Genomic DNA, 14,584 nt, shown 5'->3' with positions numbered 1-14,584 from the left:
GCTGTTAGGGCTTTTTGTTTAAGCACCCTTAGAGCCTCCTCTTGCTCTGATCCCCACTCCCACTTTACCTTTTTCTTAAGCAGTTTCCACAAGGGCAGTGTAATCTCAGCATATTTGTAAATATGAGGTCTTAGAAAATTAAACCCTCCCAACAAGACCCATTTGCTCATAGAAAAAAAAATAGTATTTGGTTTCAGTTTTCCAGTTCAGCAAATCTATTACACCTCAATACATACCCCTCATTGATCATCATTTTTATGTTTTCTTTTAAGAGCAAGAATGTAAATTGTGTGAATTTTTAAACTATTTAGCTTATAAGGGGGGAGAAGGGGTCATCATGGCTAGACATCCATTACAAGGTTATTAGTATGTTAAATCCATTCCCTAATTAGTATTCAATGCAACATTTAAACAAGACATATTTACAATACAAAACAAACCAACACTACATATTAGCTACAAAGCTTAAGAAAAAACCTCATGAAATAAAAGTGACAGTTAAAATATTTTAAGTTCTTCCTCAAATAAAACAGAGAAGTTTGCACTATACTTGATTCTGCAACTGCTGTACTCCAAAATAAGCCATATGGAATTTGCTCGTACCATCTTAAAACCTTGAAGTTACTAAGCCAGCTGTGTATCTAAAACCGAATACACCAATTGCAAAACCAGGAATGAATCAAACTTATCTAAGAGGATTTGTAAAGCCTTCCCCACTAAAGTTACTACTTTTCTTGCTCTTCCAGGTGAGAAATAGGTTTTTGTAGTGCACTGTTCTGTCTGTAGATAAAGGCACTGTTTACAGCTCTGAGTTCTCCCAGCTGTTCAAGTGAAGAAACACAGGGATCATGATCCTTTAACATATCTGGTAACTTGCACAACTTCTCCTGAAAGCGACGAGAACGCCTCACAGGGGTCAAGAATTTTATATCTTTAACAGCAGAGTCATTTGCCTCACACTGCATCATCTTCTTCATGCTTTCTAAGTATGGAGTGGTTGACAAACTGTATCTAATTAAATAAGACTCCTCCTTTTCTTTTTCAGGAGTCTTAAATTCTAAGTTTGCATCTTTTATTGTATCTTCAGTTTTGTAGTTTTCAGACTTCTTAGTTTGTTCCTTATACTTTGTTCTGTGCTTTTTACTTTCTTTAGGTAAGGTCTCTTGTCTTGACTTCAAGGATGAATCTGTTTCCTCTTTCTTGATCACTTCATTGCTAATCTCTGTCTTCTCTTCATCATTAAAGTTGAGCTCTTTGAACACTACCTCTACATTCTCTACTGAAGAGTTAGCGTCTTTGCCGATAACCTCTTCCTTCACACATTCCTCAACAACTGACTTTAGATTTTCAGTATTCTTCATAATATCTGCTACTGTGTGTCGTAACTCATCCTTAGGCTGTGCTCCTGCCAGAATAGCCTCCTCATAAACAGCCATGATCTTTTCAATTGGGCCCAGCTGTTCAAGACGCATGCGACACACCCAGTATTTTGCAAGTTTTTTCGCATCTGGAGCGCTCTGAATTAGCTCTTCCAGCATTGCACGTACTTGATCCCCAGGAAAACCCTGTTCTGTTAAATGTAGATATTCCGCAAGACTTTTGTTGACATTTTCGCCGAATAATCTTTGCTCATCCTCTTCTAGTATGGTAACCCAGAAAGACTCAACTGGTTCTTCTGGAGTTTCTTGTGATGGCTATCTCTCAGGCTGGGCTACTTGTAGCACAGTAGATGATGGCCTCTTTGTCACTTTTCCTTTGGTTACCTTCCATTCAGCCAGACGAATTCTTCTCTCTTCTGTTGACTCTTTTGGCAGAACATATTTTCTGTTGCCAGCTTTTGAATCCTGGGTGGCCTTGGTACCACAGGTTACAGAAATAGACTTTGCTGAAGTTCCTAATCTGACATCTCTGAGTGGAACCTCAGTTCTCTTTGTCCCAGGCACAGAAGGGGGCTTAGCATTGTGAAGAGCTGTCTTTAATGATGGTGACCCACTTCTATCAGGCTTTTTCTGGACAGTCATATTATTTGCAGACACACTTGTGACTATTTGTTTCTCCTTGTTCTGGATGGACTTTGAGTGGGTGCTATGAGAAGCCCTCACAGGTGGTCTCTTCTGAAAGGGGGTGGCATGTATAGGTTTAGCAGCACTAGCCAAATTTGTGGCTCTAATATTATTTATGACTGCATTATTGCTGCTGGTGGATGATGGTCTCACTGCTGGTTTGGTGGCAGGAGCTACAGGTTTCTTGTTTGCCAAAGAACTCTTTGCATCCTCATTTTCTAGTGTTTTTCGGAAGGAGTTTATCTTTGATGGGATAACCTTGCCACAATATGAGCCAGGCACGTGTTTCTTTGGCAGGCTGACAGAGTTCTGCTTGTCTGCAATCAGTTGCTTTTCTTTGTTTCTTTTGTGCAGGAAGGACTGGCTAAATGACACACGATACGTTTTTATTTCAACAGCTTCATCTTTGGAAGTGTTAATAGCTGAACTAAAATCTTCAGGTCTGCAATTTGTTCCTACAGTTGAGTTTGTCAATACGGTAGTGGTTTTCAAGGTTTCATCCTTTGAAGCAGTGCTTTTTTTCAGAGTGTTTGATTGAGTCCATGGAGGTCTATTAGCATTTTCTTTATCTTCCATTTTCTGCTTAGCAGATTTTAAGACCTTTATTTTGTCTTCTGGTTTATCACTAGCTGCTTTCCCAGTTCTGTTATTGCTGATATTTGTCCGCTTCTCCTGTATGAGCAATCCAGAAATGGCCTTTTTTCTTAACAAGTACTCTTCAACCTTTTGTCTTTGTTCTCTGTAGGCCGGCTCGGCTCTCCGGGTGGCCGGGAGCTGCGAGGGGAGGCGGCCGCTCATAGCCGCGGACGATATAAAGGGCGGGAGCCACAGAACAGCTGCGCCGCCGCCGCTGACCTGGGAACCAAGAGTAGGAGTGGGCTGATAAAGTTTGCGGATGACACCAAGTTGGGGGGTATTGCCAATTCGGAAGAGGATCGGGATATTCTCCAGGGAGATTTAGATGACCTTGTAAACTGGAGTATTAGTAACAGGATGAAATTCAATAGTGAGAAGTGTAAGGTTATGCATTTAGGGATGACTAACAAGAACTTTAGTTATAAGCTGGGGACGCACCAGTTGGAAGTAACGGAGGAGGAGAAGGACCTAGGAGTCCTGGTTGATCGTAGGATGACTATGAGTAGGCAATGTGATGTGGCCGTTAAAAAAGCTAATGCGGTCTTGGGTTGCATTAGGCGAGGTATTTCTAGTAGGGATAAGGAGGTGCTAGTCCCGTTATATAAGGCGTTGGTGAGACCTCATTTGGAGTATTGTGTGCAGTTTTGGTCTCCCATGTTTAAGAAGGATGAATTCAAACTAGAACAGGTACAAAGAAGGGCCACTAGAATGATCCGAGGAATGGAAGGCCTTTCGTATGAAAGGAGACTTGAGGAGCTCGGTTTGTTTTCCTTAACCAAAAGAAGGATAAGAGGAGATATGATTACACTCTTTAAATATATCAGAGGGATAAATACCAGGGAAGGAGAGGAATTATTTCAGCTCAGTGCTAATGTGGACACGAGGACAAACGGATATAAATTGTCAGTCAGGAAATTCAGGCTTGAAATTAGACGAAGGTTTCTAACCATCAGGGGAGTGCAATACTGGAACAGCCTACCGAGGGAAACAGTGGGGGCAAAGGACCTCCATGACTTTAAGATTAAGCTAGATAAGTTTATGGAGGAGATGGTATGATAGGATAACGGGCTTAGTCAATAGGTCAATTAAGTGCCACACTGGTAAATAGTACAATGGGTCAATGGTATGATATAACCTTTTCCAGAGGGTTTGGCTGGAGAGTCTTGCCCGCATGCTCGGGGTTCAGCTGACCGCCATATTTGGGGTCGGGAAGGAATTTTCCTCCAGGGAAGATTGGCAATGGCCCTGGAGGTTTTTCGCCTTCCTCCGAAGCATGGGGCAGGGGTCGCTTGCGAAGGAGTGGGTGGATCGGCTTATGTGGCCTGCATCTTGCAGGAGGTCAGACTAGATGATCATAATGGTCCCTTCTGATCTTGAATTCTATGATTCTAAGACCCGTAGGGAATGTTGGTCGGTAGGAGCCGGCATTTCTATCAGGGCTCTTACTTTTCGTTGGTCTACCTGCCTCCCTTCCTTTCCTATAACGATGCCTAGATAAGTCACTTGAGACTGGACCAACTGGGCTTTTTCTAAGCTAACTTTAAAACCAGTCTCTTGGATTAGAGTCAAAACATTTTCAGTTAATCATTGTACCTGTGCCTCAGTTTCCCCCAAAAATTAAAATATCATCTACATAGGAAAACACAAAGGCCCGATCTTGTGGGCTAAGGCGATCCAGCATGTCTCTGACATGTTTGAGCTATAGCTGGGCTATTGTGAAATCCTTGGGGTAGACGCTGGTATGCCCATTGCTGGCCATTGGCCGTGAAGGCAAATCTATCCTGTGAGTCTGGGTGCAATGGGATAGCAAAGAAGCAATTAGCCAAATCAATGACTGAGAAATACTTTGAAGTAGCCTGAACCTTTTGAATTACCTGGGTCATATCGGCTACTATAAGGGCCATAGGGATTGTGCCTTTGTTAACACGCCTATAGTCGATAATTAAACGCCATCTGCCTTGAGGACTGGCCAGACGGGAGAGTTTAAAGGGGAGTTTCATTTTTCGAATGACCCCCTGCTGTTCTAAGTCCCGGACTGTTTGCTGTAACTGTGTTTCAGCCTCCTTGGGATAGGGGTATTGTTTTTGAGGGGGTACCAAATCCCCAATGATTTTTACACAGGCCTGTATTTTCCCACAGTCCGTTTTCTTTTGAGACCAGACAGTGGGGAATTTTGAGCGCCACACCTCAGCTTGCTGAGTTGTGGTGGTGGCTACTGGTCCCCCTTTGGTTAGAGGGATCCCCTGTTCCACTTTTCCCTTATGGGGAGGGGGCATATCCACTTTCCATAAAGTGCTCCGTGGTAAATCAATCACTAGGCAATTTTTAAATAGCCAGTTTGTGCCAAGAATCATCATTTGTCATGTCCGGGGTCTGGATCAGATCTCCGTGGGTTCTAAACCCTTGCATGGAGAAAGGCACTTCTGCCCAATCCCATCCTGTACTGGGCTTCCCTTGGAAGGACTGCGGTGTGACTTGTTTGATTCTAGTGCCGGCTGGTGGCTGAGTTCTAATTAGCGAGACTGCAGCTCCTGTGTCAATTAAAGCCAATGTAGGAGCACATGTGCCCTTCTAGATATAAATACATGGTCGACCTTCGGGGTCCCATGCAATTTTACTGATGAACCTCCAACGTGGTGCTCCTACATATGGAGGAGGCTCAATATCCAGAGGGTCTCCCTATACCGTATCTCCTGGGAATGGGAGGGGGTCGTCTGTAAATACAGAAGGAGTACGGGGAGGGAGAGGAGCTGTCGGCGTTAGTATGCTCGCTACTCTCCCCTCCTTAGAAAGCATCTGAAGTTTAAAAGCTTCTGCCAATAAGTTCTGTGTGGGTGCCCCGTCCCACTTGTCTCTATCTGCCCCGTGTTGCATTAACACCTTCCAGGCCATGCGGCGAGCGTCTCTGTCAGTTAACTCTTCCTTGCCTGGAGCTGGGGTGTTTGTTTTAAATTTCTGGAGGTCCGGGTACAAATTATCCCTTTGTCTTCCTCCATAATACCCTCTACCCCGAGATCTACCTCTAGTGTGTGCTCCCCGTGCCCCAGTTATGCCTTTATTGCCGCTTTCATTAGAATAAGTAACCGAGGGCTCTAATGCTGTAACATACGCCACTCGTTCCTTTTTTATGGTAGGGGCAGGACCGGAATATGTAAGCATTTGCCGGACCATGTCTCTTAGTTCCCGTAATGTGGCAGGCTGGCCGGGTTGCCACACTCCCAATCTCATTGCATAAAACAGTTGTAGGGAGGCAGCACATTCTCTTAAAGAATCTACACTGAAAGGCACCAGGTCCAGTTTAGTGGCCGTATCACGTGTAACTAAGCCAGCCATCGTCTGCATGAGACCCCATCGGGTTAAAAACGTTTCAGGGTCCTCATCAGTTTCCTGTGAAATCGCAATGGCTTGGGCCACAAAATTACGCCTGCCCATTAGTTCTGCAATTTTTGTCAGAACATCCATTAGCTGGTAATCCCCACCAATCCTGAACCTGTCTATAAGCCCCCGCATATCTGGGGCTGCACAAATGCTCATTAAGCGGTGCAGCTCTTGTGAGTTTAGATCCTCCCTCTCTCCCAGTACAAGAGCATTCACGCTCCATCTAGAGAAATTTTCCCGTTTTAAAATCCCCAGCCACTTTGCCATGGCCTGGAGATCGGAGGCAGACACAGGCACTGTGGTTACTGTTTCTCTCCCACCACCCTCCCTCGTGGTGGTGACTGTTCTCTTTGTTGTTGTTGAAATGGCATTTTGGCTCTCGGAGGGGGAATTTACCCAAATATCACCTTCCCAATCTCCAGAGGGGTCTAACAAGTCTGCCCCATCTGGGGTCTCAAATATCCCTTCTCCTGAAGTTACTGCTGCAACTTGTCTGTTTGCAAATCCCACTTTTTGTTTTAGTTGGTTGATAAGTCATTTACAGTGGCTATGGTCAATAGGGGCTTTCCCCTGTTCTAAAGTTAACTTTTTGACCATTCCCTGTAATACCTGATTTTCTTTTTCAATTCTCTCCTTCTCTTTGGTATGCTCCTGTAAGATTTGAGAGTGTTGTTTTAACTCTCTGTACCCATCCTTAAGGGAGTCTAGCTGGGTTTGGCTGCTAATGGACAAACATTTCCACTTCTCTGCTTCTGCAGCAGAGGCTTGTAAATCTTGCTGCAGTTTCTCCTTTTCATTTTCACATTCAGCCAATCGAAGGAATACCTCATTACAGGTTTTTCCATAGAAGCCAAACTGCAGCTGCTGCTTTTTTTATTGGACTTGAGGGTTTATATATTAACATATATTGAGCCAATTTATCTTCTAGGTCCAAAATCGTATGGACATCCGCTAACACTTGATCAGACCAAGGGCTGTGTCCAAATTTCTGCAAAATTCATTCAAAAGGGGTAACATTTTTTACAAACGCCGAGACTGCTCCAAAGCTGGGGTCTTAGTACCCATCCTGTGGATCTGCAACAGTGGGTCCAGCAGCTGGCTGGACAATTCTTCCCCCACCCCTAGTCCTGTCCTCCCCACTCCCATACTTGCCTTCTCCTGGTAGATGTCCAGGTAGGACATGGAGACGGAGAAGTCCCCCCCCACAGCCCCGGGTGAACGGCTCGCCTCCCGTGTCATTTGCAGGACATCCCGCAGCGTCCGTGGGATCACACCTGGCTTTTCTGTGCTGCCCAGCATGGTGTGGGTCTTACCTGGGGTGGGGGGCAAGAAATAACTTCCACAGCCCCCCACCCCGCCTCTGGGCTCAGCCTCCCCCTCACTCACCCGCAGCCTGGGGCTTTCTAGGCTGGAGCTCCCCATCTCCTCCCCAGCCCTGCTTCACCCTAGGTACCTTATCTCAGTTCCCTGCAACCAGGCCCTTCTCCCTCTGAATGCAGAGAGAGACTGTCTTGGCTTCTAGCTTCCCTGGCCTTTTATAGGGGCCAGCTGTGGCTCAGTTTGGGGCATGGCCTCACCTGCAGCCACTCCCTCAATCAGCCCAGCCTAGAGCAGCAGCTCTCAAGCCCTGCCAGGCTGCTTTTAAACCCCTCAGGGCAGGAGCAGGGTCCACCCTGCTAGAGGCACCTAGGGCAGCCCCTGGTTGAGGGTCTCCACGACCTTGCTGAGCATGTGCAGGGAGGCATTGATGGCTCCGCTCTCCTTGAGCCACAGGCCGCGGTTGCCACTGCGCCGGTTGTCTTCGGAGCCAGCCAGGTCAATGAGGCAGAGCTGGGCCATGCGACGGCGGTTTGGGGGGCGCCAGCTGGCTCTGTGCCACCCACACCAGCAGCACGGCGTGGCTGCGGCTCGAACGGTCCTTGAGCTGAGTGGAGGCTCCCGTGTGGTTGCGGCTGGCCGGCAGGAAGTGCCACTCAAAGTTCCTGCAGCTTCTCAGCTCCTGCTCAGTCAGCCCTGGGATCAGGATGTTCTGGTCCCGGTCCTCCCGGATCGGCAGGTCCAGCACCTGAGTTGGGGGAACATCAGGGGAAGTCCCACTCCTCAGCCCCAGGTGAGCGACTTGCCTCCCGTGTCATCTGCAGGACATCCCGCAGCGCCCATGGGATCACACCTGGCTGTTCTGTGCTGCCCAGCATGGTGTGCGTCTTACCTGGGGTGGGAGGCAAGAAATGACTTGCTCAACTTCCACAGCCCCCTGCCCCGCCTCTGGGCTCAGCCTCCCCCTCACTCACCAGCACCGGTGCGTCCATAGGCCAGCACACTGGCATTCTGCCCCTCCAGCAGGTGGCACAGGACAGGCTGCACGGAGCCAATGTAGATGTCATTCTGGGTGGCTTTATCACCATAGAAGGTGTCGAACCTGGAGAACAGGGTAGGGCATGCTGTGATGGCAAGGGAGGAGCTCAGCCCAGGGGCAATCCCAGCTGGAGACACCCCACTCGGGGACACCCCACCCCACTTTATACAGTATGAGTGTCTCCATCTTGTTCCTCCAATTGATGATCTCCACAGAGCGGGAATCCAGGCCGCAGATGCAGGGGTCCCCCTGGCTGCAGGGGCGCAGGCGGACGCACACTCGCACGTGGGCTGGGGGGCTGGCACGGCGGGGCTCGGCCGGGCTGGCTTTCTGCTGGGACAGCATGGTGCCCACCATCGTTGGCCAAGTCTTCCCCCAGTAGCATAGGGATGGAATAATTGTCATAGACAGCAAAAGTCCTGACCAGCCCTTGTACTGGACAAGCAATTCAGCTGTGGGTAAGCTTACCGATTTTGACATAAATGGAGAAATTGTGATTTTGACCTCTGGGTTGATGAATTTCGGGTCCACTAAGGACTGGTGGATAACTGACACGCTCGCTGCGGTGTCTCTCCACGCAGTAATCTTCTTCCCGCCCACTCTCAAGGTTTCCCTGCGCTTCGGGGGTATTTGAGAGACATCCGGGCCTGGGGATCCTTGGTGTAGTGATGGTGTAATGGACTGTACTCGATGGGGGTTCTTGGGGCATTTGGCCTTTGTGTCCCAGTTCATTACATTTAAAACATCGCCCAGCTGACGGGTCACTGGGCCAAGGTGGGTTGCTGGAGACTGGTGAGGTGGGACTGTAGGTGGTTTGAGGTTTTACTTGGGTTGCAGCTGGGGTCTTGATTGGCCCCCTGTGGTAGGATTTATTGTCCGTTTGTCCCTTGTTAGATTCGCTCCCCTGGGTGGTAGCTTTTTTCTTTTCTGCCACAGCCATCCATTTGGCTCCAATCTCCCCTGCCTCAGTGAGATTTTTTGGTTTTCCATCTTGTATGTAGCGTGTAATGTCCTCAGGAACCCCATCCAAGAACTGCTCCATCAGTATCAGGAGGTTTAGTTCATCCATGGATTTAACATTGGCTCCTGATAACCAGGAAAAATACTTATTTTCAAGGTAGTGGGTGTGTTTTGGAAATGACACCTCTGGTTTCCATTTCTGGGCTCTGAAACGCTGACGGGCGTGATCAGGGGTTATGCCCATTCTGTATCTGGCCTTGGTTAGGAACAGTTTATAGTCGTTCATTTTGTCCTTAGGCATTTCAGCTGCCACCTCGGATAAGTCTCCGCAGAGCTGTGACCTCAGCTCTACCATGTACTGGATTTCAGGGATGCTGTACCCAATGCAGGCCCTTTCAAAGTTTTCTAAGAAGGCCTCAACGTCATCACCTGTCCTGTAGGCGGGAAATCTTTTCCGAGAAGGATGATCAGTAGGTGGAAGAGGGTTTGGATTGGTTGGATCATTCTGCTTAGCCTTTTCTAATTCCAGAGCCTGCTTCTGGATTTCCAGTTCTTTCTCTTTTAACTCAATTTGTCTCCTGTGCTCAGCCTCTTTGGCTCTGTGATCCTCCTCTTTGGCTTCCATCTCTCTCTTGTGGTTAGCCTCTTTGGCTAGTTGTTTCTCCATCTCCTGTGCTCCACCTCTTGTGCTAACAACTGTGCTTTAGACTGAGAAAGAGAGGAGGAAAAAAAGTCCCCCTCCTCTTCACAGCACTAAACAAACTGGTCTAGCAAGTGCCTCTTGCAAATTCTAAGTATCTCTCAGTAGGGGTCTCTTCTAACATAAGCCTTGTTAGAAAAACCTCCTTCCCTCCAGCCAGCCTAGCTGAAAAACTCCTAACAATACCTTGTTAGAAGCTGAATACTTCTACCCACCCCCTCTTCTCAGGCTGCCTCCCTGCTCTAGAGGGAAAGATTAGCTCTCAATGGCTTCTGGTTCTTAATACCATCCCACCACTGCCTACCATGTCATAGGTCTTCTCCCCCACTTGGAGCTGTTGGGTTCCAAGATGGGGACCTGCATGGACTCCCCTAAACTAAAATCCTAGTTTAGATCTGGTTTTCGCTGCCACCAGTCAGTTTTCTAAGTGTCTGACACACTGCCTGTTCCCTCAAAAACTTCCCCTGGGAATACAGATTGAATCTCCCTGAATCTCAACACAAAGGGAAGCAGCCCACTTCCCCCTCCCTCTCACTCCTAGCCTACTCCGGAGAGATAGACACCGATTCAACTCCGTGAATCAAACCCAGGAGGACTCACTCTCCCCCGCCCCTCCCCTTCCCCTGAATTTCCAGAAGAGAAGGAATTAACCAAGTCCAAAGAAAAGAAAATAAATTATTAAAAGAACAAAAAGAAAGTACACTATCTCTGTAATACGTGCAGGGAGGCATTGATGGCTCGGCTCTCCTTGAGCCGCAGGCCGCGGTTGCCAGTGTACCGGTTGTCCTCCCCTGCCCTCGGGAGGACCCCAGCACACCTGCAGCAGGCGGGTGAGCTTGCTCTCACGGTACGGCACGTAGGGCAGCCCCTGGTTGAGGGCCTCCACGACCTTCCTGAGCAAGTGCAGGGAGGCATTGATGGCTCTGCTCTCCTTGAGCCGCAGGCCGCGGTTGCCACTGCGCCGGTTGTCTTCGGAGCCAGCCAGGTCAACGAGGCAGAGCTTGGCCACGCGACGGCGATTGGTGCGATCTCGGATGACCTCGGGGGGCGCGGCGCGTGCCGGAGAGTGAGCGGCTCGCTTGACACGTCCGGAGGCTCAGGTGGTGCTTGCCGCTCTAGCCGCCCTCTCTGTGCTCTGGAGGTCTTTGCGGGGAATGCTGCCCGGGCTGGGGGACGGTTAGTACTTGCGGGGGAGGGGCGCCATTCCCTGGCCTGCGCATGCGCCGTGCTGCTGGGGCTCTGCACCCCCCCCCCAGTGACTGAGGCAGTGGGGGGTGCAGGATGCCTGGGTCCTTTTTTTGTTTTCTGAGCAGGGAGCTGGAGCTGCTGGATCCTGGCCCCCAGGCCAGGGCTGGGGAGCCCTGAGAGCCTGGGCCCTAACCCAGCCCCAGGGCCTGGCGGGGGGGGGGGTGCCCTGTGCCTCCAGTGTGGGCTGAGACAATGTCTCGTTGTCCCCCTGTGGGGAGTAGCTGGGGGTAAGTGCGGGTGGCTGTGACATCCCAGGGGAACGGTGCTGCAGGCAGGTGCTAATGAACAGCAGCTTCCCCCTCATTGTTCTCGTCCTTAAGGAGCGCTTCTTCCTACGGCATTTTTTCCTTGATGGTGTTTTGGGTACCAGCTCTACCCCCCAGCACCCTGTGCCCAGCCCCTCTCACCTGCTTCCTCTGTATGGCCAGGATCTCTTCGGCTCCACTGGGCATGGCCTGCTGCCCAACGGGGGTCTGCCCTGCGGAGCAGGGGGCAGGGTTAGCTGGGTAGGAGCTAGGACTCCTGGGTTCCGTCCTGGCTCTGGGAGGGGAGTGGGGTCTAGTAGTTAGAGTGGGGAGGCCGGGGGGCTGGGAACCAGGACGCCTGGTTGTCACGGAGTCACCGGGCGATGCTCTGGAACTGCTCCCCACCAAGCCAGTCAGAACTTTGGGGAGCCTCCTCCCCCTTGGAGCAGACTGTCTGCAGGGCCGGAAACTCACACGGCTTCACCTCCTGGGTCTGACCTTGGAGCGTTCAGCATCCTCCGCCCCTCCGTGCGCTTCCCCCAGCGAGCCTGCCCCGGCGGGTTCCGGGGGGGCCACAGGGTCCTGCCCCCCCACTGCACAATCAGACTCTCAGCCAACCAGTAAAACAGAGGCTTATGCGGTGACAGGAACGGGGTCTAAAACAGAGCTTGTAGATACAGCGAACCGGACCCCTCGGCCGGGTCCACTGATTTCCCTACACCCCCCCTGAATTTTCCCAACACCCCCCCCAGTTTTGTGAGCTAGTTACATACCAATTTAGTATGTAAATGCCCACAGACAATCTGCCAACCTGAAGCATATTCTCACCAGTAACTGCACACCACACCATAGTAACTCTAGCTCAGGAACCAATCCATGCAACAAACCTCGATGCCAACTCTGCCCACATATCTACACCAGCGACACCATCACAGGACCTAACGAGATCAGCCACACCATCACCGGTTCATTCACCTGCACGTCCACCAATGTAATATATGCCATCATATGCCAGCAATGCCCCTCTGCTATGTACATCGGCCAAACTGGACAGTCTCTAAGGAAAAGGATAAATGGACACAAATTAGATATTAGGAATGGCAATATACAAAAACCTGTAGGAGAACACTTCAACCTCCCTGGCCACACAATAGCAGATCTTAAGGTGGCCATCCTGCAGCAAAAAAACTTCAGGACCAGACTTCAAAGAGAAACTGCTGAGCTCCAGTTCATCTGCAAATTTGACACCATCAGCTCAGGATTAAACAAAGACTGTGAATGGCTTGCCAACTACAGAACCAGTTTCTCCTCCCTTGGTTTTCACTCAACTGCTAGAACAGGGCCTCATCCTCCCTGATTGAACTAACCTCGTTATCTCTAGCTTGCTTCTTGCTTGCCTATATAAACCTGCTCCTGGAAATTTCCACTACTTGCATCCGAAGAAGTGGGTATTCACCCACGAAAGCTCATGCTAAACGTCTGTTAGTCTATAAGGTGCCACAGGATTCTTTGCTGCTACTAACTTCCTGAACCCTGTGAACTAATGTCCCTTTCCACCCTCATCACCGGATTGGAGAGGTGTGCAGTTTGTGGTCTCCAAGGCTTGCAGGGTAGAGCAGGTTCACCTGTCTGTGCCCCAGGGCTGTGGCATATTCTACCTATTGACCTGAGCAATGCTAAGACCTTCTACAAGGGGCCTAAACCCCCATCTGGCCTGTTCAAACAGGGGTCTGTCTGTGGGGCTCGTGCTGAAGTAAATGCACTCTCTGCCTGAAGATTGTAGAGTTAGACTTCAGTGCATGAGTCTTGACTCCAGCATGTGCGAACAGTTCCTCCATTGATCAGAGTGAATATCTTGTCCCCACTACACTTGGATATAATGAATATACTGAAGTAGACTGTCAGACTGTGGTCTTGGTCACCTGTAACATGCTCTTCCAAGGTGCATAGAAGCCTCTGACAGAAGCACCACAAGAATAAAACCCATAATTTCCTTACTTCCTCTGTGGGAGCAGATCACTTGTCAAAACACCTCTCTCTCTCGCTCTGTCTCTCTCTTCAGGCCTGAACTGGAACCAAATGCTGAATGTGACAAGGTAAGGCCCAAGTTGGGCTTTCCTAAGACAAATGTAGTAAGTTAACTGTACTGCTTCTTAGCTGCTAGTCCCTGAGTCTAGATCTCTCTGCTGAACTGATAGAATCACTGTCACTGGAGAATGGGTCTGGGGGATTGGTCTGTCTCAGCTGTCTGAGAAGTCAAAATTTCTAAGGAAGCAAAGACCTCTCAACTTTGGTTCTTGGTATATTCTGGCACTAGACTGAGACTTCAGAGACCTGGCTTCAAATACAAGACTTCCTGTATCATCTTGGGTGAGTCACTTAGGGACAGATTTTTAATGATATTTGTCTTTAAAAATCTGGCCCTTACCCTCAATGTCTTGGTTTCCAATCTTCTGCTTTTATGTTGTATCCCTTTTTATTCACCCTTCTGTGTCTGTTTACAATGTCAGCTTCTTAAGGCACAGATTCTTACTGCTCTACTGTTTTTTGTACAGTGCCTAACACAACTGGGCCCCAGTCTCCATTGGAATCTCTAGGCACTATCATAAAACATGAGTAAAATTAAAGATTTGTATCAGAACATTTTATAATTTCAGTTCCCAAGTCAGCCTCATTTTACAACTTGCTTCCATTGAGCTTTGACGAACCTGTCTGAAGACCTGTGCACCCAGATTGTGTAGGCTTCTGCTTGAATCACTCGCTTTCCTCACTTCTCACACATGTCTATGCAAGAGAGCTATGTGGATTGGGAGTTACAGTGTAGTGCTTGGTTTGTAAGGAGAGGAGAGGTGCTAATGCCTATGGAGTTTGTGGTTTTTCTAATCCTTCTGGTGCAGGGAGGTTGTTGCCTCCCTAATAGCTGGGAATCGCTTGCAGCCTCAATCTAGGGCTGTTGAAAAGTGACACTTAAAGGTGCTTGACCAAGATTTTCAAAAGT

At 49.0% G+C, this 14,584-nt stretch overlaps 1 protein-coding gene across 1 annotated transcript; it reads right to left on the bottom strand.

Annotated features, from left to right (window-relative positions):
- Positions 1-231: 231 nt before the first annotated feature.
- Positions 232-8,401, bottom strand: LOC123361583 (cytoskeleton-associated protein 2-like). The gene is made up of 2 exons (XM_045001569.1): positions 8,369-8,401; positions 232-2,918 (listed from the first exon to the last, which is right to left on the bottom strand). The coding sequence occupies exons 1-2, from the start codon at positions 8,384-8,386 to the stop codon at positions 1,695-1,697; spliced, it is 1,242 nt and encodes a 413-aa protein (XP_044857504.1). The 5' UTR covers positions 8,387-8,401; the 3' UTR covers positions 232-1,694.
- Between the last annotated feature and the right edge of the window lie 6,183 nt (positions 8,402-14,584).

This window comes from Mauremys mutica, unplaced genomic scaffold (genome assembly GCF_020497125.1).
Source record: "Mauremys mutica isolate MM-2020 ecotype Southern unplaced genomic scaffold, ASM2049712v1 Super-Scaffold_328, whole genome shotgun sequence".
NCBI classification, from domain to species: Eukaryota; Metazoa; Chordata; order Testudines; family Geoemydidae; genus Mauremys; species Mauremys mutica.
The sequence above is the reverse complement of the archived record's forward strand: the minus strand, read 5'-3'. Positions and strand labels throughout refer to the sequence as shown.